Here is a 27,556-nt window from a genome sequence, read left to right on the forward strand (position 1 = left end):
CTGGAGTGCCCCCAGTGTGAAGTCCGCCTGCCACATGGATGGCGAGGATGGTGGCCACCCGACTCCTCCAGCCCTCCTGATCCTGGGGGGGGGGTGGTCACTCACTGTTTCCTGGCCGGGTTCCGGCAGCTCCTCCTCTGTCTTGGATCTCACTCTGGACTTAGACCAGGACTCGCGGATGGAACCCAGGTTCTCATCTAAGATGTTGGAGTCCACAACAGGCAGAAACTGGGTGTTGCTGGGTGTCAAGAAGGTTTCTGGCTTCTGGAAAGAGAAAATCCCAGAACTCTTTTGGCGCTCCTGGACCTCTGAGTACTTGCTGATCCAGGGACGATCCAGGGGCAAGCTCTTTCCTGCCTTTGCGTTTGCTCCTTTCTCCATCTCCAGCCTCTCCTTGGCTGCTGCTCTGCACTGCCCAGTCTCTCCCGACAGTAAGTCACAATGACCCTGCCCTTGGCAGAAGCCTGTGCTAGCTGACCACCCTCTCTGTCGGCAGATTCTATTCCCCCAGCTCCACTCCATTGCGCTCATCGGATTAAAGCTGCTAGGAATTCATTTAGGGGTGGGAGGTGGTTCAGTGCCTCAAACCTATCTGTGAGCGTGAGGCTGTGAGTTCGATGCCCAGCACAGATTCTAGTTCTGGCAGCTTTGAGCCCCGTTGTCACAAGCAATTTCACACAAGGGCCAGGAGGGTGACCTCTGGGCAGCCATGTGCGGCCACCTCAGCGCCCTGCGAGCATTAGAACCAGACTCTGCTGGATATCACAATGATCTGATTTGACTTTTGGAGTATGGGAGTCACATCTGTCAGTGCTCAAGGGCTTTCTCCTGGCTCAGTGCTCAGGAATCACCCCTGGCAGTGCTTAGTGCTTAGGGGACCATATGGGGTGCTGAGGAGAGAACCAAGGCCAGATGCATGCAAGGCAAGTGACTTACCTCCTGCGTTCTCTCTCCAGCCTAAGTCTCACAACTGCAGCGCAGTGGGACGGAGAAATAAGTTAGGACAGTGGGTAGGCTTTTGCCTTGCACGTGGCCAACCTGGGTTCGATCCCCAGCATCATATGGTTCCCCTGAACCTATCAGGAGTGATTCCTGGGGGCAGAGCCAAAGCCCAACATCCCGGTCAAACCAACAACAAAGTCAAACAAAAAATCCAGAGTAGTGACTTTCAGCCAGTGTTTTGCAACTTAAGAAATAAGTCTAAAGGGCTGGAGTGATGGTACAGTGGGTAGGGTGTTTGCCTTGCATGCAGCAGACCCCTGTTTGATTCCCAGCATCCCAGATGGTCCCCCGAGCACCACCAGGAGTAATTCCTGAGTGCAGAGCCAGGATAACCCCTGTGCACTGCCGGGTATGACCCAAAAAGGAAAAAAAAGAGACAAGTTTGAGTCTCACGGTCAAGACTGTGCGCGCCCCCAGCAGAGACTTCCCCTCGCTAGCATGTATGTGTACCCGCAGCAAAAGTGTGCAACTCCCAGCAGCCCTGCCCCTGTGACAAGCCCCTGTGTGACCCTCAGCCCTCCCCTCGAAGGGAAAGGGGACAAAGTGCTCGCTCTCTGCTCCCTCCTCCACTGCCCCGCCAGAGTGTAAGTTAACGGAAGCAGGATGTTTCTCTCTCCCACGCAGTAGGTCCTCAGGAGATAGTGCTCGGAGACTGGGTCATGCTACCCATGTCTCACCCACTCAGCTGAAACTGAAGTGCCCTAAAGGTCAAGCTCCGTGGACCATGTTTGCTGGCTAGAGGCGTTTTCTGCTTCATTCCTCCTCTCATCTTCTCGCTCCTGACCCTCCCGTGGCTCCGAGGGCCTCCTTCTCTGTAGTCTCCTCCTTCTCTTCCTCCTCACCCAGCATGGGTAGGGTTCTCCTCTCTCTGTGTCTAGAATTCGAATGCCAGCGCCTCCAGGAAGTCCTCCATCCAGACTGGCAGCAGCTTTTCTCCCTTTTTCCAGGCGGGTGGCACCTCACTCTGTTCTCGACTGCCAGACTTCCTTGCCATTTCAATTTTCTGGCAAAACTTTTCCCTTGCTTGGGTTTAAGAACACATCTTACGCTCCCTTTAGGGGAAATTCCGTTAAGGTTCTGTTGGGAAGTCTAGTCCTAAAATGAGCTCAGCAAACGAACATGGAGATTTTTCGAACCGTGCCGACTTCAGGGTTTGTTGTTTCGTTTAGTTTGGTTTGGGGCAGGGGCACACCTGGTGGTTTAGCTCAGGGCTTACTCCTGGCTCTGAGCTCAGGGATCAATCCTGACAGGGCTCAGAGGACCATATGGGCTGCCTAGGGTCAAAGCCAGGTTGATCACACACAACCTGGCTTTGCTATTTATCCTGCTGTGCTATTTATCCTGACTCCAATGTTAGGGTTTGAGGAACCCCCAAAGTGCCCCATTTCCACCCTGCATCAGTTATTGGAACCTTGTCTTGTTCACACAGAGGGAAATAGACTATCTCCCCAGAGGACAGTGTTGGCAGTAAAAAAAAAAAACAAAGGACATTTACTGGGTGTGTGTACGTGGCTGACCCAGGATAGATCCCTGGCATCCCATATGGGCTCCTGAGCCCAGCTGGGAGTGATCCCTGAGTGCAGAATTGGAGATATCCCCTGAGCATCGCCAGGAGTGGCTCCAAAATCAAAAACCAAAGATAAAAATACAGGCGCAGGACTGGAGCGATAGCACAGCGGGTAGGGCGTTTGCCTTGCACATAGCCAACCCGGATTTGATTCCCAGTATCCCATATGGTCCCTTGAGCACTGCCAGGAGTAATTCCTGAGTGCAAAACCAGGAGTAACCCCTGAACATTGCTGGGTATGACCCAAAAAAAACCACCATTGGTGGGAAGAAGCTGACACAGGTGGTGGGATCAGTGCTGCAATATTGTATGTTTAAAACTCAATTAGGAATAACCTTGTAAATCACAGTGCCTTGATAAAAAGAAAAATGCAGGTTGAGGACAGAAATAGGCTCCAGCAGGTAGGGCATTTATTTACTTTGGAAGCGGCAGACCTGGGTTTCTCCCGCAGCACTGCATATAGTACCCTGCGCCCTGCCAGGAGTGATCCCTGAGCGCAGAACCAGGAGTAAACCCCGATCACTGCTGGGCGTGGCCCAAATCCAAACCAAAACAAAAAATTTAAAAATGAGCAAACCAATTTCTCCGCAGAAGCAAATCAATGACCAAACATGGAGCCTTTTCAGACTTGTGCCAAGAGAGTAAGGGGTGGTCAAACACATGCAGGGGTGTTTTGTCTAGTCTGGGCCTGTTTCCCACCCCAACCTCTGGATCATTCCGAGGAAAGAGTGGCCGGGTGAGCCTCCTGGGGGCGGGAAGAGCAGCCCAGGGGCTGAGACTCACCTCGCTGTTTCCTACCAAGCCCAGACTGTATTCCCTATGGGAACTATGGGCTCCCTCACCTGCTTCTCCCCCCATCTATGATGTCTGCATTTGGAGATGCCCCAAACCACCAGCACCTCTGTGCACCTTGGAACCAGATAAGATTTCTGGCTACAGCGGGGTTTTTTTTTAGTGTTTTTGAATTTTGATTTTTCTAACCACACCCAGCACTATCAGGGCTTACTCCTGGCTCTGCACTCAGGAATCATGCCTGGTGGGGGTCAAGGGACCATATGGGATGCTGGGGATCAAACCTGGATTGGCCACATGCAAGGCAAGCGCTCTACCCACTGGACTCTCTCTCTGGCCCCTCCGATGTGTGTTAGAGTAAAATCTCTATCCTGTGAGCATGCCACAGGCTCTGGGGGACCTTCGGCGAGGCCAGCAGGGCAGGAGGAAGGAGAGAATGAGACAGGGCAGAGATGGACTCTCCTCCGACCAGGCACACCCTGATGCTGATTCAGCCCTGTAATGTCATTTGCCCTTCTCTCCAGGCAGGAAGCCAATCTCCACGGACTAGATTTCATAGACCGCCGTCTAATCCAGTTAAGGGAGGAAGTCGCCATAATGAAATCAAGGGCGAGGTCTCTCGAGGGGATCCCTGTCTCTTCTGAAAGTGGGGTCACATGGATGAAGGAGCCCCTCCCCAACAGCCCAGCTCTCAGATGCCCACCCAGAGTGACCCAGGCAACATGACCCCTGGCAGGCACTTCCTGGACATGTGCCTGGTGCTGGGTGCTGGCAGATCATTTTCCGTGGATTCTAAATGTGATTATGTCTGATTCATGGCATTTCATCACAGAGATAAAATGAAAATGAGGCTGACCTCTTGATGCAGACCAGTGCTCTGTGCCCCTGATCTCGGAGGGCAGGAGAGCCTGTGCACCCACGAGCTGGGATCTCTCCAGCCCATGCCACCTGCTCTCGCTCTGATTGCTCCATGGCTCAGCCCTGCTCTCTCTGCAGCCTGCCCCGTCTCTGTCTGACCCCAAAGCTGCTTCACACCAGCCCTCTCCCCGTTCCTCCTACATTTCCCATCTCCTGCTCCTGTAAATCACCATGATCCAGTCTGTCCTAGGCAGGGGGGTACTGTGGGGGGCTGATTTTTCTCCCTTTCTTTTTTGGGGGGGGCACACCCAGAGTTCAGGGGCTACTCTTAGCTCTGTGCTCAGTTGTGACTTTGGCAGTGCTCAGGGGACAAGTGTTCAAACCAGGGGTGCTTCACACACAATTCCCATGCAAGGCAAGTGCCTCACTTCCTGTGCTGTCTCTCCGGGCTCTAGTGGCTTGATTTTTATAGGAAAAACCTTTGTTTACTTATTTAAAAACTTATTTTTTATAAAGTTTTTCATGACTTATTATATATTCAATATTCCAAAACCAATCAACTATCAGTGCATCTTCCCACACCATTAGGGAAAAAAAATTTCTTTTTTGCGTTTTTGGGTTACACCCAGCGATGCACAGGGGTTACTCCTGGCTCTGCACTCAGAAATTACTCCTGGTGACGCTGGGGGACCATATGGGATGCTGGGAATCGAACCTGGGCTGGTTGCGTGCAAGGCAAACGCCCTACCCACTGTGCTGTTGCTCCACCCTGGGAAAAATCTTTAGACCTCCACATAGCACAGGCTTCCAGAAGGCCACAGCAGCTACTTTTGACCTGGGGGGAGGTACAGGGTCCCTGGAACAGCCCAGCACTCACAGTCTGAGTTCGGCTCCATCAGTCCCTCTCAGAGGATCTGCCCCTGCAGCCTTCTGGCTTCTGTCTGCTCCTGTTTGGGAGATGAGATTTCCCCCTCCCCTCCTTGCTCTTCCTGGGAAGAAAGCTTGTCTGAGACTGGGAGGAGCCGGTCTGCTGACCCCGGGGGGACAGGGGAGTGGGGAGGGGAGGATGGACTGGGAATCCGGAGAGGATGGAGCCTTGAGAGCTAACTCCTGTCCAGCCCAGCCCTGCCTGCTCCTTCCCTACTTCTCCAGGTAAGGGTGGGGGCTGCCAACCCAGCCCCTGAGCCTGCTTATTTGCTTTTCTCTGACAAACCCTGCCTAGCTGCTGGAAACAGCTTGGGGCTGACAAGTGGCCCTGGTTCCGGGCTTCGTGGCTGAAGCGCACCCCGCTTCATTAAGGCTGTAATTGGAGACTGACTTGGAGAGTTCAGAGCGATGCAGGACCACGCACGGGCTCAGACTCGGAGCCGGCCCTCCTCTTCCCACTCCAGGGCTGCAGCTGCCCCCACCACGTGTCGTATCCTCGGTGGGGATAAGACAAGCCTTCGCCGTAGCCTGCAGAAAGTCTGTTGATGCAGAGCAGGCCAATGGCAACACAGACTCCAAGTCTCGGGGGTCACCTGTTTCCCCCTCCTCCCTGAACATCTTCCACCTTCCTGCTCCCCACGCCACCCCCTAGATCCCTCATCATGCAAAATGCAACAGTTCCAGCCTGCCCAGACAATTACAGGCGGGCCGGGCTGCAGCTGCTGTCCGTGGTGCTGAAGCCGCCCGCCCCGCCCGGGGCTCGCTCACAGGCGCCCACATGCTCTTAATTCAATTAGCTGGCCCTGAACCCTCCCCAGGGAGCCTGCAGCGGAAGCTGACAAATTCTGTTTAACAAAGACATTTGTCCCCCGCCCTGCTGGCTTTGGGCTCTGCCCGCCTGTATCCCGCTCATTAAGTATCTAACAAAGTGCGTCCCAAGAAATCTGCTTCCAATCTCTAGTAATTCAGGAGGCCTGATGCAATTTTCTCCCTGATAAGGGTGTCTCGCCCGCTGGCAAGCGTTGTAATGAGCCCTGTGCTCTGTGCAGTGGCTTTGCGATCAGTCACCAGCTTTGTCATTTCCTGTAGACACCGCTGTAGGTTCTTATCTCTTCGGCTGAAGGCCAGGCCCAGACAGCGAGCTCGAATGAGGGGGCTCTCTGTCCTCACCCCCTAGCAGGTCACAAGACGGCACGGGCTGACAGCTGCAATGAGGTTTGCAGTTCCTTCCCAGTTTTCACCAGCTATGAAGCACTCGTGTTAATCCTCACTAGGACCATGATTCATTTTCCAGAGAAGTGTTGGAGGGTTAATCTACGAGCAAGTTGTAGAATCAGGGAAGGGGAATCAGTAATAGGAATGAGAAAGTATATACATTCTGGCAGGGATTTTAGTATGAAATAGAGCCTGGCTTAGGGCTCAGGGACAGGCTGTCTGCTCGCTGGTGTTTGCCTGATCGTGTTGCATTGATTGTTATCCCCGGCTTTCTCCCATTCCCATTTTCTTCTATTCACACACCTTTGCAGCGCAGTCAGATCATGCCCCACTGTACTCTAAGACCTTCTTAGGTTTCCGTCACTCTATGATAACGCCTAAGACCCGTCTCTCTAGTCCCACTGGCCACCACAGCGTTCAATGTTCCAGGAGCTCCGCCACCACAGTCATTCCGTTGTAAGATCACTGACGACTCACTCAGATGTTTTTCTGTGGCTTTGCATTGCCGATCCTCTGTCCTCGTCCTCCTCCTCTTCCTCCGCCTCCTCCTCATCTCTCATCTACTTCCTCTTTCTCCTTCTCCTTTTCCTTCTCCTCCTCCTCTCCTCTTCCTTCTTCTCCTTCTCTTTCTTCTTCTCCTTCTCCATCTCCTTCTTCGTCTGGATGCTCAGGGCTTACCTCTGGCTCTGTGCTTAGGGATTCCTCCTGATGGGGATTGGGGAACTATATGGGGTGCCAAGAATCAAACCTGGGTTGACTGTGTGAAAGGCAAGGCCCACCTCACTTCCTATTTCTACAGACCACTGTCCTATCACTCTGGACCAAGGCCAGATCTTCTTAATTGGAGGCTATATAGTCCACTATGGGTGCTGAGGATATTCCGAGGGGGGCACAGAAAAAAGAATCACAGAGATAAGGGCCCCAACTGACAGGACAGGGAGTACAGGAAGGGAGGGGTACCATGGGAGGGAAAGGTCATCAGCAGGGGTCGCAGTTAGGAAAGGTGGAGAAACACGGTAGTCTGGTTTGGGGATGGGAGGATCCAAGAGGAGCCCCGCTTCCTAAGGAGCACCTGCTCTGCCCGTCTCCTGTGGGTGGCAGAGAGGACAGGGCGGATCTGTTGCTGTCAACATCTCTGCTCCCAACTCAGTGTGCCCCATCTCTGCTGGCGGTCATGGGCTCACACCCCCAAGGTGACCTGGGGTCCTGTGGTTGGTGCCGTTCAGGGCAGCTCCTGGGTGGGCTGTACTTCTCTGGCCCTGGAGCTGTGGGCCTGCACGCGGGGTGGGGGGGGGCATGCTCTCTCAGCCTGGCCTGCGCGGAGAGGATTGTGTGCCTCTTCTCCACTCTTCATGCCCTGAGAAACTGCTGAGTCCACATGTGGTGCTGATGATGTCATCTTCAGCCCTTGATGAGGCTCCTAGGGTTCCTGTGGATGTCACTAGGGGGAACATTGTTGTGAGGCGCCAAGGAACGGATGAGTCAGGCCGTTGGTCCCCTCCTTCAGAGCCTTGTCCACCCTCTGAGGGTCATGCGCGGTCAGCAGCTGGGGTGACTGATACCAAATGCCCCCATGCTCTGTGCCTGCCTGCCGCAGACCTTGATCTCCCACAGGTGCCCACAACGGGTTTCTCCAAGTTCCTGGCTGCAAGGGTCTGTCGCTTCCCCTCCACCCATAAAGAATGAGAACCCCAGAATGGCTAAGATCGAACGAAAGATCCAGGATTCAAACCCAGATGGGAGAATGCCCATTTTGTTTGTGTGCTTGTTTGTGGCCACATTAGACGTTGTTCAGGGCTTGCTCCTGGTGCTGTGTTCAGGGATCACGCGGCTGTGCTTAGGGGGACCATGTGGGATGCGGAGATTGAAGGGGGTTGGCCATGTGCAAGGCAAGTGTCTTTCCTTCTGTACTGTTCCTGCTGCTCTGTCTCAGCCATCTATAGAGTGGGGACAGAGGGCTGGGTCTGGGGACGGGAGAGGGGAGCTGCAGGCTTGTAGACAGATTTCCCAGAGGCCACAGGAGGCGGGTCCTAACTGTCCAGGACTTGAGCACCTCTTAGAGAAGGGGGAGGGGCAGCTCTGCTTCAGGGCTGCTTTGAAGACTAGCCCAGGGCTGTCCTGTGCATCTCCACCCACCCCCTAAATGCATAAAAATTCATGAAAAACCCTGTCTGAGTCTGCCGGCCCTTCCTCCCCTCCACATCTCTACAGTCACTTGTCTCCACTCCAGACCAGCCCCCAGGGATCTTTGTGGCAGGCTGCAATAAAAGGCGTGGGGCTCCATTGATAAGAGGTCCAGGACCTGCTCCGCCCTCACAGTGCCTAAACAGGAAGGGGGGTCAGCAGGGGTCCAGGGTGCTGCCCTTTCCCTTAGTGGTAGTGGGGGGGAGTAAGGGGACATGCCTCCTCCTTAATCAAATGCACCATCCCCATGAAAAATCCTAGGTTTCGTTTTCTCTAGCCTCTGTTGGCAGCTGAGGAGGAGGAGGAGGAGCTGTGAGCACCTACTGTGTGCATGCTGGGTCTGCATGCACCGTTATCCACCTCCCTTCAAAGAGGCTGTCTGCAAGCTGGAGGGCATCAGGGTGGTGCGAGGTGGTGGAGGGTTGATTAAAGCAGCTGGCTGGCAGCCTGGAGAAACACAGACACCCGGGGGAACCAGCTCGCTCTCTTCAAAGAGAGGAGGCTGAGTTCAGAGAGGAATGGAGAAGACCCAAGGCTGATTCGTGTCTGTGTGCGTGGGGTAGTCACAGGTTCCCTGGATGCTTGGAGCCACGGGGAAGTCGCCGCTTGCGTGACTAGGGGAGCTGTCTGTCTCTGTAGACATGGTGGACAGGGTCTTTTGTGTGGACACATACACGTGGGCTGGGGTTGTTGCTGTTGTTTGGTTTGGGGTTTCTGGAAGAGAACCCAGGTCAGCCAAGTACAAGGCAATTACCCTACCCACTGTACTATGTCTCTGGCCCCATGTAGCGTGTGTGTGTGTGTGTGTGTGTGTGTGTGTGTGTGTGTGTGTGTCGGGGTGATGGGCATCACACCTTGCAGTGATCAGGGGCTACTCCGAGTTCTGTGCTCAGTGATCACTCCTAGTGATGCTTGAGGGATCATAGGCAGGGAGTGAATGGATGGAATCTGGCTGGCTGCTTCAAGTCTAGTGCCTTAACTCCAGTATTATCTCTCAGACCCATCTGTGCATGGTTCTCCACCACCTGACTCCAGCTTATGGCTGAAGTCTAGGGAGAAGCCCTATCCAGGGCAAGAGAATCTTCACGCCCAATATTCCAAACCAGGAGACTGCCCCTCATGTCCCTCATGCCTCCGACAGATTGTCTTCTTTTGGGTCAGGCTGCCTGCCAGGCTGTTTGGATAACCACGAGCTGAGGCCTCAAATCCTGCACAGGTCACCTGCCAGGGTTGCACTGCCCCAGAAGGCAGAGCCAAGAGCCTGGGACAAACTTCCCTTCCACACCCCAATCTTCCTCCTCCCAAACAGGCTGGGCTAGAGATTAGGTGGGCACTTCTAGGCACTGTAGTCACTGAGTCTCAGCACAGGCTGCCTCTGGAGGTTGTGAGGCCCCCTAACAGGGCAGAGCAAGAGTTCGAGAAGCCAGGATGCCCACATCTGGTGGAGCAGTCAGGGGAGCTATGAGATCCACCTGCCAGGCACTGCCTGTCTGGACTTCCATGTGGGAATGTGGGGAGATAGACAGGGTTAAGGCCTTTGCCTTGTATGTGGCCAATCCTGGTTCCGTCCCGGCACTGATATGGTCTCCTGAACTCTGCCAGGAGTGAGCCCTGTATGCAGAGCCAGAGTGAGCCCTGAGCACTGATGGGTGTGGCCCCCAAGTGCCTCCCCCAAAGAATCTCAGATCCACAAGAGGGCAGGTGACGTGTAGGTAAAGTGGGGTGAGGGCAGAGCGTTCATAGATGTGGTAAAGGGAGCAGAGTGGCTAAGTCCAGACTGCATGGACATGGAGATGCTTGGGGAAGTGATGCATTCTCTGCTGAGAGGTACCAGCTGGGACAGGCACAGCAAATGTTTTCTCTCCTCCTCTATTACTAAGGTCTACAGTCTACTACTGAACTCTATTACGAGTTGCCCTGGGATGCCCTTGTTAGCCTCATGGAAGGTGAGATGCGCTCAAAGGCTCCCAGGTACTTCTCTCTGGAGTGGGAACATCCCGGGGACCCAAAGATCTCTTGCGGCTTTAAGTATTTTTTTTTTAAAGTAGTTTTGTTTTATTGGTTTTGTAGTCACACCTGGTGATGCTCAGGGCTTTAGGGATCATTCCTGGAAGTGCTGGGGGGACCACATGGGATGCCAGGGATCAAACCCAGGTTGGCAAACTCCGAATTTCTCCAGGAAACTGTCTCACCCCAAGGAGCACTGCCTGCTCCTCTGTGTCCACACTGGCGTGTGTTTTGCGTGCATATGGGAGCATGTATGTGTGTTCAGTGGGAGTGAACGTGCTTGCCAAGGCATGCGTGGGTCTGTGCCAAGGCATGCATGGGTCATGTGCGACAAATGAATCCGTGAAGGGCCCAGGGTGCAAGTTCTAGTGCACGCTTCGGTGTCCAATTGTGTGAATTCTTGCCGGCTGCATCTGAATTTCCTCTAGTACTATTTTCCCGTAGAACACGCCCCTCTGAGTCCCCTTTCTTTTCCATTCTTCTTAGAAATCCATTACTGAAAGGTTTTTCTCTCTCTCTCTTTTTTTTAAAAACCGCCTCCAGGGGGAGGGGGCTGGGGGAAGGGGGAGCTAAATTCACCAGCCCCAGATCAAAACACTCAGGAGCTAAATGAATTCGGCAGTGTTTTCCCGCATGACTAGGAGGGATAATTTAGTGAGGCCGCCAGCTGGAAGGAAAGGGATTAATTCTGCACTTAGCACAGCTCAGGGTGAATAATTCATCATGGAGACCTTTGTGCCCGCCTGGGCAGCCCTGCCCACCTGCCTGTTGCCTGCCTGCTAGCCCCGGGGACCTGGCCAGTCTCCTTCCCATGGACCCTGAGGGCTGAACTCCAATCTGGGAAATTGGTAAGCTTTTGCTAGAAGGACCCTCGATCTCTTTCTTGAGGGCTTTCTCTGCTCCTGCATCATCCTCTGTCTGGCCTAGGTTCTAGAGCAGAGAATTGTGTTTCACATCTGATAACGGGGCATATAATCTCGGGGACATTAAACTCCCTGTATGCCGTGTTTGGCAGAGATGCCCTCTCACCGGGAATGTGAGGAGGGGCCGGAGCAATAGTACAGCCAGGATGGCATTTACCACGCCCGTGGCTGACCCACATTCGATTCCTGGCATCCCTTACGGTTCCCCAAGCGCTGCCAGGAATAATTCCTGAGTTCAGAGCCAGGAGTAAACCTTAGCCTCTCCAGGAGTGGTCCAGAAACGGCGACACTAAAGGAATAAGAGGAATCTCAGTGCCTTGGAGCGTGCTCAGGGTAGGGTCCAAGTACTGTCCTGAGTCTTGTGGCTATTTTCCCAGCCCGACCCTCATGCCCCAACCCCAGGAACTCCCTGTATTTGTCAAGAATTAGACCTAGAGTGGTGGCTATTTTATTTTTTTTTCTGTGTGTGAAGTTGGCAGGAATAGGCTGTCAGCCTCAGCGACTGCAGAAATTTCTTAGACTCATGGTGTTAAACTGCTCACACCTCCACCTTGTGTCTGTTCCAGCACCAGAGAGAAAAGAAAATTTTAGCACATGGCCTCAGAATTCCGGTTAGGCTCGCTAGAGACCGTCATCTCGGGCATGATTCAGGCCTCTGGGACCTTCCCCTAGGGATCTGTCCAGTGGCAGGAGGCAAGATGAAAACAAAGGGCCCCCCCAAGTGTCTACACCCTAATTCCTGCAGTCCCTAATTGCAATGAGTCGGTACTCTTGAGGTTATATGCCCCCTTATCAGAGGGGCCTGGCCTAATCATAGTTTGGGGGGAGGGAGGCATTTAGCCATCTACAGTGTCTCTGTTCTGCTTTTTTCCCTTATTTTTTGTGTTTTGGGCCATACCCAGTGACGCTCAGGACTTTATTCCTAGCTTTGTGCTCAGGAATTACTCCTGACGGTGCTCAGAGAACCGTGTGGGGTGCTGGGGGGTCGAACCTGGGTCAGCTGTGTGCAAGGCAAGTATCCTATCTGCTCTACTATTGCTCTGGCCCTACAGCGTCCCTAGTTTGAATCCTGGCACCACACATGGTCTCCTGAGAACTGCCAGTAGCAGCTCAACCTCCTCCCCCCAGAAAAGCAGTTTGGGGCTGGGTGAGGGCTTAGTGGTTAGAGCATCTGCCTTGAAACATGAGGTCTCGAGTTCAATATCTAGTGCTGCTACATGTACCAGTCAAGCTCCTGACAGCACTGTCGTCTAAGATCTCTGGCACCAGTTTCCAGATGCACATCAGCCAGGTGTGTGCGGGCACAGGTTAAGGACAAGACCTGGGGGAGCACCCCCATGTGGGAGCACTGTGGCAGGAGTGCAGCCCCTGGTGAGCATGTGTGAGCCCCACAGCAACCCTGAGGAGCACTACAGCCAGAAAGTGTGTGAGCACCTCAGTAAAGGGATGTGCCCCCCTGCTCCCCACAAATGTCACCACCAGATATGTGATTCCTCAACATCACAGCATCAAACGGGCATCAGGGAGGGACATGCAATGAATGAATCAGAGCAGACTCTCTCTTGGATGTTGAAGAGGATATTGGGGGACCGTGCTGGTGGCTTAAAGGTGGAGGGCCCCTAGGTGGAGTCATAGTACATAGTAAGGTGTTTGCCCTGCATGTGACCAATCCGGGTTCCATCCCAGCATCCCATAAGATCCCCTGAGCACTGCCAGGGGCTGAGCACCACCAGCTGTCACCCAAAACACATCCCCTGCGAATGGAGAGGCCCCCGTGAGAAGGAATGTGTGTGTGTGTGTGGGGGGGGGAGCTTGAAGTAACCAAGGAGGAAGCTCCTGATGGCCAGCAACAAGAGCTCAGCCTCCAGCAACAGGAAGTGAATCCCAACACGCTCCTGGAGCAGGGGGGAAGATCTCTTCCTGAACGCCTCCACAAAGGGATGACCCTGTCATCAGCCTGATCCCAGAGGGACTACATGTCGTAGGGTTTGACCCTGAGGTATGAGCTCACACATGGGGTTCTTCTATGGCTTGTTCCCCCATCCAAGGAAGTGACAAAAGTCACAGGGCCAGAGGGTTAGACGCATAGGATGGGGCCTCAGCTTTGTGTGCAGGAGGCCAGAGTTCAGTTTCCAGGTCCCCCAAGGGACCCCTAAGCTCCAAGCCAGGAGTAGCCCCTAAACACTGCTGGTGTGGCCCCCAAACCAAAAAAAAAACCCAAGAAACAACATCATCAAGACAGAAACAACATACTATGGCACATATGCTGCCTGAGCCCATGTGCTGCTTGTACCCATGTGGCGAAGCACATGTGTCACCCGCATCTCCAATCTTGAATTGTGTACTTTCATATCTAATGCTGGGGTGTGTGGGCTCTCTCCGCCTTCGGGGAAGCCCGCCTTCTCCTTTGAGGGCGTGATTTGCTCAATTTCCCTCCCTCCTTCTCCTTCTTATAACCCTCCAAATGAAATGTTTTACTTCAAAAGGAAAAAAAAAAAAAGAAACAACATACTAGCTTGGTCCCAGGGAGCAGGGTGAGGCAGGCCCAGGCCTGCTCTAGGTGGCCTCAATTCTCAACTGTCTCCGCATCTCAGCATTCACTCTGTTCTTCTTTCTGGAGCTGCACCTCAACATGCCTGTCCAGTGTAGACCCGGCCCCTGAGCCGGGCAGCAGCCTCACAGGCACTAAACCCTCTCAGGGGGTGCTGCAGGAGCTGTTCCGTGCCGCAAGCCTTACCTCCAAGGCATGCAGCTGCAAGGAGACGTCCACTGTGGGCACTTCTCCATGCATGGTTTTCAGGTTGGTGTCCTGGGGATTGAGGGGGCAGTGTCAGCTGTGGCTCTGTCCCCAGGCCTGGTCTGCTGGGGACTGTGCCCCGAGAGTGGAAGGGAGATAGGAGCGGCCTCCTCCCTCTCCCACCCTAACTGCAATCCATGTTCCCCAACTCCCCTGGATACCCAGTTGGCACCCACAGTCTTGCCTATGGTCGGGGTCTGGGGAGGGGAGCATGGTGGCCGCTCAGCTGCCCGGGAGCATGTTAGCAGCCAAGGTGGTGGTGTAGGGACAGCGACCCGATAACATCCATTCAGAACTTAGTCTGAGCCTTTGATAGGGAGAGCCAGACAGTCCCTCCCCCTCCACCCCCCGCCATGTACAAGCAAGAAAACTGGGACATGCACCCTCATTTCCCCCCAGTCTAAAAGCCGGTGGAAGGCAGAACCCAATCTGGATCCAGGCGCCTGGCCCTGGGCTCTGGTTCAGAGACTGTCCAGGGCAGGAGGTTCCCTCATTAGAGGAGGAATCTGAGGATGGGGACGAGTGAGGGCTGGCCTGTGAGGCAGTAGGACATTGGCTGAAAGAACTTTGTGCTCTTGGATTTCTTTCCAAGGGCCTCCCTGGGCTTCTCTCCAAGTTGTTTGGGCAATTTTCTTTTGGGGGGCCACACTCAGCAGTGCTCAGGACTCACTCTTGACTCTGTGCTCAGGGACTCCTCCTGGTGGTGCTTGGAATTCTAACTGGGTTCTCTGCATGCCGGGCAGGTGCCTTAACCCCTGGACTATCTCTCTGGTCTCTGCTTGGGGCAGTCTCATCACAAGATTGGAGATGAGAGGGAGCGTGGGGGGACGCAGGGAGCCCCTGACGCCTGATGAGAGTTCGGCCTTCCTGCTAGGGGCCCTGTAGGATAGAGTTGGGGGATGCCAGACTGGCCTGGGCCAGGGGCAGGGCCAGGTGGAGCATGGGGGTGCGGTAGGAGCAGGAACTCACAATGATGGGGAGTCGCTCAACCCGCAGCCCACGCAGGCTTTTCTCTTCCTGCATCTTGCGGTATAGACGACTGTTCAGTGGCAACACGGAGAGGCCCAGACGCTTCTTGCTGAAGGTGGCGGGGTTAGCGCCATTCACTGCCAGGAAACGGCGGGCTCAGGGTTCTCGGCTTCAAACCACAGCACCTGCTTCGCCCGCCCTCACCTCCGCCTGTCTCCTCTGTCCTTGCATTTCCTGTGTGGTCACTTCTTTCCTTCTTCGCCTCTCAGTGCTCCCCAAGCTCCTCCCAGCACCTCCCATGTCCAGTCTCTGGGCCTTTAAAATGGATCTCTGCATCTGATGGCAGAATTCAAACTGCATCACTGGAGCTGGCATGTGAACTGTGTGTACCACCCCACCATGCTCTCTGGAAGTGGGGGTGCAAGACAAATGTAGGGAGCTTGGCTGGGAATGGGCCAGGAGTCCTGGGCCTGGTCCTAGCTGCAGTGTGGATGAGGCAGATGGTCCCTCCTGCAGTCTTGGGCAGCCAGTGGCCTGGGCCCCTCCCCTGCCCCTACAGCCTGGCCTGCCTGCCCCGGCCCATACTTGAAGGGGAAGGGAAGTACTCCAGCACCAGGGCCGCATCCCGGGAGAAGTTGGTGGCTCCTTCTCTGCTCTGGAAGAGGAACGACTGATTCCACAGGGGCAGCTCTGGGGGCACCCCAGACTTTGATACCTGGAAGCAGAAAGTGGGAGATGATAGTGGGACTCAGTTTCCCCAATGATGCCACCAGCTTGCCTTTCTCACTGGCCATGTAAACCTCGGCACATCCTGAGTCTCAGGCATGCTGGTCTCCCTGGGGTTTAGTACCTGCAGGATAGTGTCACGTCCATGCACCATGGTCCCTATTCACCCATTTTCCTTATGACAACATCACACAGGAGAGTTCCCAAACTCGCCTCTCTTAGCCTGGCTTATCCCCTTGGCACAGGGAAGGGACGATTATGTAAATGTCCTGGGTCTTCGGTGGGTATGTGATGCCAGGGCTGAGTGGTGTGGAGTGAGCCACAGGCCCTCTCTGCCTCACACATCCCCGGGCGCTGGCAGAGGCCAAAGAAGGTCTCCTGAGCCTCAGTGACTGCAGTGTGCTCCATCCAGGCTCAGGGGACCGAAGCTGGGGCTCACATATGGGTAAAATGAAAACTGTGAAATGGGGCAGAGTGGACTATGGAGGGGACAGTTGGGGACATTCTTATGGGTGCTCAGCAAAGGTCTGACAGAGCAGGCCACTAAGGCTGCCTGACCTGGGTTCGAATCTTTGGCACCACATACAGTTTTCCCAGCACTGCCAGGGCTCACCCCTGAGCACAAAGCAAGGAACAGTCTCTGCGTATCAGAGTGTGCCCCTCAGCCCCACCCCAAAGGAAAAAGGCAAAACAAAAAGAAACGGAGAAGGCATCTCTGGCAGGAGAGAGAGCACATGCTTTGTAAGCAGGACGCCCAGGTTCCATCCTGCAGGGTCCTGGGAATACAGCCCTGAGCACCGCCAGGAGTGATCCCCTTAAAAGACCTGGTTCAGGGGCCCAGAGTGACAGTACAGCTGGTAGGGCACTCGCCTTGCGTACAGCCAACCTGACTTCAATCCCTGGCACCTCATAGGTCCTCCCTGCCCCCCTCTCCCAGCCAACGAAGGAATGATCCCTGAGCACAGAGCCAGGAGTCAGCTCTGAGCACCACCAAATGAGGCCCCCCAAAAAGCAAAAAAAAAAAAAAAAGATCCAACAAAAACCAAAAACAAAAGACCCAGAATAGGCATAGGCATCTTAAAAGAAGCAGGATCAGAGGGAGGTCCCGAAAGAAAGTAGAGCAAGGAGGGAGGGAAGAAAGTGTTCAGGGAGGGGCAAGTGGCCCACACTAAGGGGAGGCAGGGAACTGGAGGACGGAGGGAGGAAGAGGGGGACTCAGTCCGTAGCACCCCTGCAAGCTAGCCTGAGGCCCCGAACAGGGAAGGGCTGGGGGGGGGGTCCTGGGCACAGACTCTGAGGGGCTGCAGAACCTCTGCCGGTCAGGGGCTGTCAGCTGCCGCAGTGACCCCCTCTGCCCCAGCTTGATTCCCCTGTGGGGAATCAGTCACAGCTGAAAAGGTCAGCACAAATGCAGGCGGCCACTATGGGAGTTTGCAGCAGGTTCTGGAGTAGCAGCAGGGCCCCCCTGCCAGTCAGCTGAGGGCACCCTGCCCCAGTCCCAGCCCCGGGGAGGTGGACCAGATCCCTTGGGGTTGGGGACGTTGAGCACAGGGACAGTACCAGGATGCTGAAAGGGTAATGAAAGGATGCTGGAAGGACACTCAGGACAACCACTAGGCCAACCAGCGAGGGAAGCTATTCACAGGTGCTGTGGGGCTTGAGGGGTCTTCCAGGAGTGCTCCCCAAAGCCTGCTCAGCTCAAAGCCACTCTATAATCCCCCTTGGCCTGGGCCTTCTGCCAGGCACTGGGACACTCCAGGATGGCCAGGTCTTGGTCCCCTGCTGCCCAACCTTGTTTCCTGCTGGCCGTGGGACATTTAACAGCTCAGCCGTCCCCTTCAGGGCTCGTGTGTGTCTAGTGGTGTCTGTGACACAGGAGAACCCCAGAAGAGCAGGTCCCTTCCAGCTGGCTAACAGCACGGGGACCCCAGACCTAGGATTGGGACGTTCAGCCTCTCAGATGGGGGGTAAAGAAGCCGAATCCAGACTGAGGCAGAGCAGCCTGCTGTGGGAGGGTGGTCATGGGAAATGTGACCCGAGGGCCCATGTCTGGGGGATAGCAGGGGCCAGAAGGACTCTGCAATGCTAGTGGAAAAGCCTGTGAATGGAGGGATGTGATTAACCCTGGCTGTGACCTCCAGCAAAGCCATTAACCCGGCTGGTCACTGCGGCGGGCGCCATCCCGGGCACTGGATGGAGCCTTCACCCCGTGGGTTCATGCCCCCCACCCTGCCCGTGTCCCCACCCCACCCCATCACTGCCTGCTGCACGTGGCACATACTGGGAGAGGGGCTGCCGACAGCTGATGCTGCAGTCTTGGGATGCTCAGATCTCTGGATCCAGGGCCCAAGTCCACCTGAAACTCACCGTGTGACTGTCCCTCTCTGCCATCATGCGCTGCCATTGTCCCTGGGGCCTGTCTTAAGTGCCTGCTCTGACAGGCTGTGGTAAAGGTAGGAGGGGACGCCGGGAAGCAGAGAGTACGGGGGAGGGACAAGCCCAGTTCAGCTGACCAGCAGATGCGCGTGGGAGCTGCTCCGTGTTGAGTGCCTGTGGGGTGCAGCATGGCATAGGGCAGGTGGGGGGCGGGGGCCATGCCTGTTGGAGGCTCAAAGTTCTCCAAGGGGTTAGAACCCATCCACAGAGGCTCACACACACTCACACACTCAAGCACATCCATACACACACACCCAACCTGACGCACACTCATACAATCCACACTCAAATACACTCTTACACATACAGTTACACACACATACTTACTTACTCAAATACACTCACGAACACACACATACATACTCAACTACACTCAGTCTCACAGTCTCATATACACATGTCCCCACACTCATACACACACACTCACACGCATACACACTCAAACACACACACACACACACACACACACACACACATACACACATACACACACTAACAGGACCCAAGTAGTGGACCCAAGTAGTGAGCCAGGAGACTGTAGGGGACAAGGACAGGTGAGACTTTGCCTGCCTGTGATAGGGTTGAGGGGACCCCAGGAAGAGCCCCACCCCAGTGGGGGCTGCTTCGACAGCTCCTCTGAGGCTGGCTGGGAGGCCCAGGGGGGCTGGCATGAGGCAGCCAGGAGAGGACCCGGCAGTAGTACCAGCTCACTGGAACCCCATGACCCCCGGATTCTCCTGCTCTGATGCTCTGGGGGACTGGGATCACCTGTCGGCTGCCCTATGTGGAGGGGTGGAGGGTGCAGCCCGGTCTCCCTGTGTCCAGCACCCTGCCTTGTCCTCCTCTGCTGACCTGTCGACACCTCTGGCCAGTTGCCCACAAGCCCCAGCCCAGGGCCCCCTGCCCCATGTCTCCGGTGACTCGGCACATCTCCTTCCGTGTTCTGGCTCTGGCCTCCATGCTTCTTGGGGATACTGCGGGCGCAGGGGTGGGCGGGGGTCTCTGGTAGATGAGACAGGCAGCCAGGGTGGGCCTGGGCTGGGGAGGGGGGTTCTCTCATTAAGACAGGCAGAAGCTTGTGCCCCTTGGGAGACTGGCTGATTGGTTCATAATTTTCTGGGCAAATGCAGGGCGGTGTGTGCGGTGGCCCTGGGGAAATCAGGCCGAGGATTGGTTTGGGTTTGAAGCCCTGGTCCCCAGGGTCCCCTTTCTTCCCCCTCCCCCCATTATCAGCCCCTCTGGCCCGTGTCTGTCTGAGCCTTCTTCAAATGCCCTTGTCTGGAAATGAAGGTCGGGACTCCGAAAGGGTCCCTTGTTCTAGTGTGCCGTGCAAGGGTGACCACAGCTGGGAGAGTAGCAGGGAGGACTCCCAGACACCCCTGGGGTCTTCACAGGCCCCTAAGAATGTTGGAGTCCGGCTGTGGGATATGCCCCCAGTACAGGCAGTCTATGGGGAGAAATCAGTTTGCACCCCACCCCCATCTCCTCCCCCCTGCACCACCCTCCAGTCTTGCTGGACACCTGGTCTAGCACGTCCTCCTCTCCCTGTGCTCTTGTCTGCATATTGCCCTGTGCCAACCCTGCCCCACTGAAAACTCCAGAATCCTGAGCCAGGCCTGGGGCCCCCTGCCAGGTCGGAGTCCGAGTTCCATCTCTGGGCTATGGCCCAGCCACCACCTAGACCTCTGGGTATGGCCCCCCACATTAAAAACAAAACAAAACAAAAAACCAAAAAACCTCCAAAGTCCTGTATCTGTATGCCTCCTCCCTCAGGCTCACAGCCCTCTTGCCTCTGATTAGAAACAATTTTTTTTTTTGGTGGCAGTTAAATATACATCACATAAATGTTAGCACTGACACTGCTCTAAGTGTGTAGTTCAGCGGCATTAAGCACATTCATGATGTCTAAACATCACTCCTATTTCCAGAGCATTTACATCATCCCACACAGCCGCTCTGTTCTTGTTGGATAAAATCATTCCCGTTCTCCTCTCCCCTGGGAATCACTTTTCCACGACCGGTCCCTCTGCCCTGCCTGGTCTGGATCCACATGTCAGTGGACTCCTGTACTGTGGTCCTGCTCTGTCTGCTGTCCACTGAGTTCTGTGGCCCCCACAGCCCCTCCATGATAGGCACTGGGTTAGACATTGTGACCTTTGTACGTGAGGACTCCTCCTCCCGGAGGCCCCCATGCAATGACCCTGGGGACTTGGGGATCTGACGCTCACTCAGGAACCAAGACAACGGCGTGGAGTGAGCGAGGGGAGTGGATGGGTGCTCGGTTCTGAGGGGGAGCAGCCAGGGGAAGGTTTGTGGGATCCGTACCTGAGGAAACCCATTCTGGCTGTCAGGAGGCACATTGAAGCTCATCATCGACTGGATGGGGAAGGAGATGGAGGTGAGAGGCAGTCCCAGCGAGTCTGGGTCCTGCCTCGCCTGACTGGCCCTGGGGAGACAGAGGGATGAGTCAGCACCATGCCGGCGGGGGCAAGGGTCCTACTCTCTTGGCTCTGTGCCAAGGGATCCCAGGTGGAGTTTGGGTTGGATGGGAGAGGAGCACATGGGACACACCTAGCTGGGGTCTGGACACTGCAAAGACGCCCTCTGATTGCCGCTCGTGACTTCATCTTGGTCAGGAGATGAGCAACAGTCACCTAGGGACACCGGGGCCCACTCTGGATTGGTCACACGAGAGTGCCTCAAGGGATCTACCTTTAAAATGGGTCTGTGACATCCCCGCCCCCTTCCCCCCCGGCTTAGGGAGGAGAGGAGGAGAACAGAGAAGGAAAGAAATCATGGGGAGAAGGAAGATGAGAAAGGGAAGGAACGGGGGTGGAGACCGGGGATGGGTTATACTAGTGATGTGGGAGAGGGGTAGTTACATAACCAAACAAAACACAGTGTCTCAACAACACAAGGCACGAGGTCTGAACTGGAATCACAGAACTTCATAATGTCACTATCAAGGTCAGTATGGGAACACTGGGGGAGGGAGTTGATGCTGGTGGCGGAATTGTCAGCGAAATATTCTATGCCTAAAATGCAACCACTGTAAATCATGGATCTTTAATTAAATAAAAATTCTAATAAAAATTTAAGTAAAATGGGTCTGTGACATCTGGCCTTCCCTTCGGGACCCTCCAGGGGAAATCCAGGGCCGGATCTGGGAGGCAGTAGGAGGAGAGCACATGGGTGTGTGTGTGTGTGTGTGTGTGTGTGTGTGTGTATGAGTGTGAAGGGCGTGTGCTCCTTTGAGTGTACTGTGCACATGGGTCTAAACGTGCATGTACCGATATGCCCACTTGCGAGCATACATACATGTTTGTGTACGCATGCATGGACTCCCACAAGAGGCCCTTATGTATCAGCCTCTTCCTCCCTCCCAGCAGAGAGGGACGGGAGTGGTCAGAGCCCAGACAGTGGAGCAGAGGAGTCTGTGAAGTGACAGGCACAGCTCCGCCCTCCGGAAGCGTCATTGTCACAGATGCCCTGGGGCTCCCTGAGTGGTGGTTGACTAGCTGAACCCCCAGAGCATATGGAGAGGAGGGGGATGACCTGGGTGGGGCCAGGAGACCTTTGAAGTGGGGGCTCCTGGGCTGAAGGTCATGACTTTTCAGATAATCCTTAGGTTGGTCCATTTGGGGGGCAACTGCTGACTCTGCCTCAGAGTGGGGGTGATGAGGAGGACTGAGGAGGCCTGTGACCTGCCCTCAGGAGAGCTCTAACTGCCCCTGTCCGGGCCTTCAAGCCAGCACAGGTTCCCGGGGCCCTGGGATAGATTTCTAGGGCTCCCATTCCTGTGTTTCTCTGCCCTCTGCCCAGCAGATTCCACTTACTGAAAATTCTTGTAGCTGGGCACCACCCGGGCCATGACCACCAGGGATGTGGGGCTGTTGATGAGGAAGTCGTTGACTCCGTGGACAAAGACCTGGGAGAGGCGGAGTGGGTGAGCCTGGGAACCCGGTGCCTGTCCCTGCTCCAGTGCCCCCAGTGGCCGTCACCTGCCAGCCCCTGCTCTGCCGCCTCTCTGGCTTCTCGCCCACAGGTCAGCAGTGGGGCTGGTGCGGCATCTGTCAGGGGCTCGGGGCGCCGCTGTGAGGGGGCAGGAGCTGAGGTCTGCCTTGCACCCCCTGGTGCCGGGTGGGGGGGTGCAGGCTTCAAGCCAGGTTCCTCTCAGTTTCCATCAGTCAGAGGGGCCACAGAACCCTTTTCCTGCCTCCCGCCAGGAGCTGTGGGTGGAGCATCTGAGAAGGGCCATGGCACACTCTGACCTCGGACTCCAAGTCTTTCCTGGTTCTCCCCAAGTCTTGAGGTGTCTGTGGCTCCCCTCCCCAGAGAGGAGAGGCCAGAGACAGACAAGCGCTTAGTGCTGTCTCTTGTTCCCTGTGTTTGAGATTGTGTGTGTGTGTGTGTGCATATATGTGCTTGCACATGCAGGCATGTGTGTGTACACACATGAATGTGAGTGTCAGCATGAGTGTGCATGTGTGAGTGTGAGTATGGGCGTGAATGTTTGGATGAGTGCGCATTTATACTGTTGCAAGAAACCCCGCCTTAAGCCAGTGAGAAACCAAGCAACAGGCCTTGAGAAGTGGGAAACACTAGTATGTCGTGCCCAGCATGGGTCACGCTCTGAGCGAGCTGGACCTGGAACAAAGGCGTAAGTCTGTCTGAGGGAACATCTGATGGGGCTTGGGCGTTTGTAAACAGCTGTGGGAGAGGACAGAGGCAGAAATTCCCAGGCATGCTATTTTGCAAAGCACGGTCTGGACCACCTCAAGGACATGAGCACATTAGGCGGCTGTTCCCAGGTTACCAAGGAACAAAGCGAGACTCTGACTTCTCAAGGACATCCCGCCTGCTCCAGGGTCCCACTGCCCAGACTCAGCTGCCCCTGGGCTGCTCCTCCTCTCTGGCCTGCTTGAAAGGTGGGGGAGGGGGTGCTCTCTCCTCATCAGTATGAGTAGGCATGCGAGTGTGTGTTAGTGTGTGCATGTGTGAGAGGGTGTGTGCATGTGTGCATGCCTGTGTGGACTGGCTGTAGCCTCCCCTCAGGCGGGGTGTGATAGAACAGAGCATCACATGGTGCTGGCAGGTCTGATCCACCCTGCAGGCACCAATGGGGTGGCTGAGGGGAGAGAGATGTGGCCCAGGAGCGCCCCCAGCTATGACACAGGCCTAGAGAGCCTTCTTGCCCTGCTGGGTTTGCCCATTTTGGGCTGTGTCAGATGGTCTGGATGGGAGAAGCCAGCTCCAGCCGGTCATGCACAGGCTGTGGGGGATTGAAATCTGTACCCCAAAGCCTTTCCCAAACTTCCACTGGGCAGGAAGTTTGAAGGCTGGGGAAGGGCAGCTGGGCTCCATCCGGGATCCCTTCTTCCTGTGGAACTGTGTGTCCTCTTGATCCCGCAGCGGGCCTGGGGCAGCTGGACCACGCAGGCAGGAGGGGAGAGCTGCTGAAGGCATGAGTGATGAGAGGATGGTGCAACTGAGTGAAGGAAGGACAGCTTGTCAGGAGGCCAGCAAGCCTCCAGGAAGGCTGGGGAAGCCTTGGGAGTTTTGCTTGTACAAAGTGGGCCCTAGGTCACTCCTCTGGAGGGGCAGAATGGGACAGAGAGAGCCAGGTGGTATGTGTGGGGAGGGGCTTTTCCCTCTCTTGCCTCCATACTCAACGGGACATGGTTTTGGGGACTCTGAGCTCTCTCAGCAGAGGGGTGGTGGTGAGGGGCAGGGCGAGCAAAGGAACGGCCAGGCTCATGCTCCGGATCGCCCCCACCAACCCACCCCAACCACTGTCCGCTTCTTCACAAACCCTCCTGGCGATTTCTCAAAGGGCCAGTTAACTTTTCCCTCTTAATTTCTTCCCCAGTCACCCCTGCTAACACCCTTAGGCTAGCCGGAGGCCAAGGAGAGGGGAGGCTAGAGACCTGCTCAGGCTTCCCCTCCCCCATGACCCCGGCAGCCCACAGCCAGTGCCCCTCGTCCTCCGCACCTCCAAAGCTGTGTGGTCCAAGCCGGTGTAGCTGGGGAGGAAGCCGCCCTTGCGAGTGATGGTCGCATACACTTTGGTCGAGGCTGAGCCTTTGTTGTCTTTCTCGGACTTGGGGGGCTGGGACCAGGGCGAGAAAGAAGACACCCAGGGCGGGTGAGGAAGGGGCTATGCCGGCCATCAATCCAGCCCTCTGCAGACCGTCACTTGGCATTGCTCCGCCGGGGCTGGAGCTGATAATTAAAGCTCATGGTCCCTGCGAGCCCTTTCAAGGAGATCGATATTATAAATCTTCCCTTTTCTATTTGAATATTTCATCGCCCACGCAAGGGCAGCCGCCTGCCTGCTCTCTTTGTAAGGATGTGATAACAAGGTCTAGCTTAGAGCCGACAGAGCACCGGGCTTCTGGAGAAGCCCCAGCACAGCTCAGGTATGGAGAGTCCCCAGTGTTCCTTTCCTCTCTCTTCAGTGCTCCTGCCCCTCCCTTCCCTGCTGGCCCCTGCAGCCTGTCTCGAGGCTCTAGGCTTGGGTTTCTTCTGGGAACTAGAAAGGTCAGGATCCCTGAGAACGTGTGTGTGTGTGTGTGTGTGTGTGTGTGTGTGTGAAGAGGTGCTGACACAGGTCAGTGTCAGACCCTGGGGGGCAGGGGGGAGGAGGGAAGCGCCCACCCTGAGTGCTGGCTGGGTGCCAGGGTTTTCATGGACTGTTCTGCGCCTGTCATTATACCAGATCCTCCAAACAGCCATGCTGGGGGCTCTGAGCATCTCAGGCCATGTGGAAGCAGACAGTTGGACAGGAATCGGTGAGAGATGAACTCAGTTCTCATTGTTTTGGTTTTTGGGGCCACGCCTGGCAATTCTCAGAGCTTACTTTTAGTTCTGTGCTCAGGGATCACCCCTGGTAGGGCTTGGGGGGACCATATGGGATCAGGGATTGAATGCAGATCTGCTGCATGCAAGGCAAGCACCTTACAGCTGGACTAGCACTCCATCCCCATAAGTTCCCATTGTTCTTGACCCCTCCCCCCCCGGGTCCAGGAATCTGGAGTGTGCACAGGGGTGGGGGAGAAGGGGTGCTTCTGATTCTTCTCTGGCCTGGAGCCCAGCACACAGTAGGTGTTTAATAACTGCACAAGCCACAGGAGAGTGAATTTTCCTTCCTCCCTGTCAGCACTAGAGAGGGCAGAGGGGCAGGTCTGGGTCTAGACCACACATAGAGGAACCCAATGTCTCCCCCACATCAGGCTTTAAACCAGTCCCCCATTACAGGGGCATATCCAGGGAGCCCTTTATGTTCTAGGCACCCTGACTCTCCAGGGTCTTCCTCCTGCCAAGGCAGCTCACAGAGGAGAAAGAACTGGGCCCCAGCCTCTGCTGTTTCCTCTTTCTGTGACCCAAGGTGAAGACTCCTCTCCCTGAGTCCGAGAGCCGTGGAGGTAAAATATTTCCCCCCACTACCCCCCGGAGGGCCAGTGTCCTGTCCAGCCCACACCTGTTCCCTACAAGAGCTCTGTATACACTGTGTGGCCCTGATTTCAGATGCAATCCTGCCCTTTGAGCCTGTTGTACCTAGAACACATCTCTCTCTGCTGTGCTTGTTACTTGTGGGAAATGTTCTCTCCTAATTGGGCTGTTTCACAGAACCACATTTAGAGATCCCCCACCTTTTTTTTGGGAGGGTGGTACATTGGCCATGTTCGGGACTTACTCCTGGCTCTGAGCTCAGGGATCACTCTTGGAGGGGCTCAGGGACCCTATGGGGTGCAAGGGGTCAAACCTATTTCAGCCTCATGCAAGGCAAGCTCCCTACCTGCTGTGCTGTCCCTCTGGTCCCAACCCTCAAATTCTTATAGCAACCATTCCTGTCTTCCTACTATGCACCGTTTTCAGAGCCCACACACCTGAAACTTGTCAGGGTGAGGAAGGGGGTGCCAAGGGCTGCTCTGAAAAATACAGCTTGGGGCATCCAAGTGGTTCCCAGCAACTCCCCTTCCCCCTCCCTATCTGCACCCCAAGCCCCTAGTCCTAGCCCATGTGGGCCCTGCACTCACCTTCACCAGCTCAAAGTGGTAGGGGTGGAAGGTTTGCAGGAACTTGATGGGGATTCTGTAGGATACGAGTTCTTCTTTGCTCTTTTGGTCCACTACCTTGATGATCAGCTCTACAGAGAGAATGAAACGAAAGCGGAGTCAGGGAAGGGCTTAGTTAACCCCCACCCCGCCAGTGAGACTGTGCGAGGTGAGCAGGGGAGCAGAGGCTACCTGGGGGGTTCCACAAGCATCCACACACCTGTGCACATGTTCCCACATGCTGTCTGAATGAAGGACCATTCAAGGTGCTGTTTGGATACATAGGTGTTATTCTCTCCTGTGCCCCAAATCCCAGTGCTGAGCTGGACATGGGCTGAACCCAGTCCCCCATGGCAACACGTATGCAGATCCACTTGCACAGCAAGAGTGCTAGTCCCAGGATAAGCCCCCCCTCCTGCAGGCCACACCCACACCCCCCAACCTCTGGTGTCAGGAGGGGAGTGGTCCTGTCTTTCCTATGGCCCTGGTGAGACAGGCTCAGTCTTGAAAAGTGGCTTGTGAAATCTTTCAAGGCAAATGTCCACAGAAGTCTGCTCTGAGTAAAAGAAACTGGTGCAAACACCAGGAAGAATTTCCACTTAGGAAAATGGGCACTAGTGGAGGGATGAGTATTTGATCATTGTATAATTGAAACCCAAGCACAAAAATTTGTAAGTCTACTACTGTACCTCATGGTGTTTCACTAATAAAGGTAAAGGTAAAGGTAAAGGCCCTCCCGTTGATCGTCGATTTGCTCGAGCGGGCCCAGTAACGTCTCCATTGGAGACTTTGTTGTTACTGTGTCTGGCATATCGAATACTCTCGGTAGCTTGCCGGGCTCTCCGAGAGGGGCGGAGGAATCGAACTCAGGTTGGCCATGTTGGCCGCTTGTAAGGCGAACGCCCTACCGCTGTGCTATCGCTCCAGCCCATTTTAAAAAAAGAATTTCCACTTAGGAAGCCCCTTCCAGGGGCTGGGGGTCAGACTCCCTCTTAGATGAGAGCACAAGGCTGATCCCAGCACTGTTAGTGTGATCCTGATAAAGTGACACATTTGCTCTCCACCCGCCAACCACAAACAAGTGTCCAAGCCCCAG

At 55.2% G+C, this 27,556-nt stretch overlaps 1 protein-coding gene across 1 annotated transcript in view; it reads right to left on the reverse strand.

Annotated features, from left to right (window-relative positions):
- CCDC33 (coiled-coil domain containing 33) overlaps nucleotides 1-27,556 on the reverse strand; it is a 94,191-nt gene that overhangs the window by 30,079 nt on the left and 36,556 nt on the right. The window contains exons 5-12 of the mRNA XM_056128733.1: nucleotides 26,443-26,552; nucleotides 24,396-24,512; nucleotides 22,240-22,331; nucleotides 20,729-20,849; nucleotides 15,827-15,956; nucleotides 15,242-15,378; nucleotides 14,213-14,284; nucleotides 154-264 (exon numbers count right to left, since the gene is read on the reverse strand). Of these exons, the coding sequence (XP_055984708.1) occupies nucleotides 154-264; nucleotides 14,213-14,284; nucleotides 15,242-15,378; nucleotides 15,827-15,956; nucleotides 20,729-20,849; nucleotides 22,240-22,331; nucleotides 24,396-24,512; nucleotides 26,443-26,552 (890 nt within the window). The remainder of the gene's footprint in view (nucleotides 1-153; nucleotides 265-14,212; nucleotides 14,285-15,241; nucleotides 15,379-15,826; nucleotides 15,957-20,728; nucleotides 20,850-22,239; nucleotides 22,332-24,395; nucleotides 24,513-26,442; nucleotides 26,553-27,556) is intronic.

Source organism: Sorex fumeus, unplaced genomic scaffold, assembly GCF_029834395.1.
Source record: "Sorex fumeus unplaced genomic scaffold, SorFum_2.1 ptg000067l, whole genome shotgun sequence".
Taxonomy (NCBI): domain Eukaryota; kingdom Metazoa; phylum Chordata; class Mammalia; order Eulipotyphla; family Soricidae; genus Sorex; species Sorex fumeus.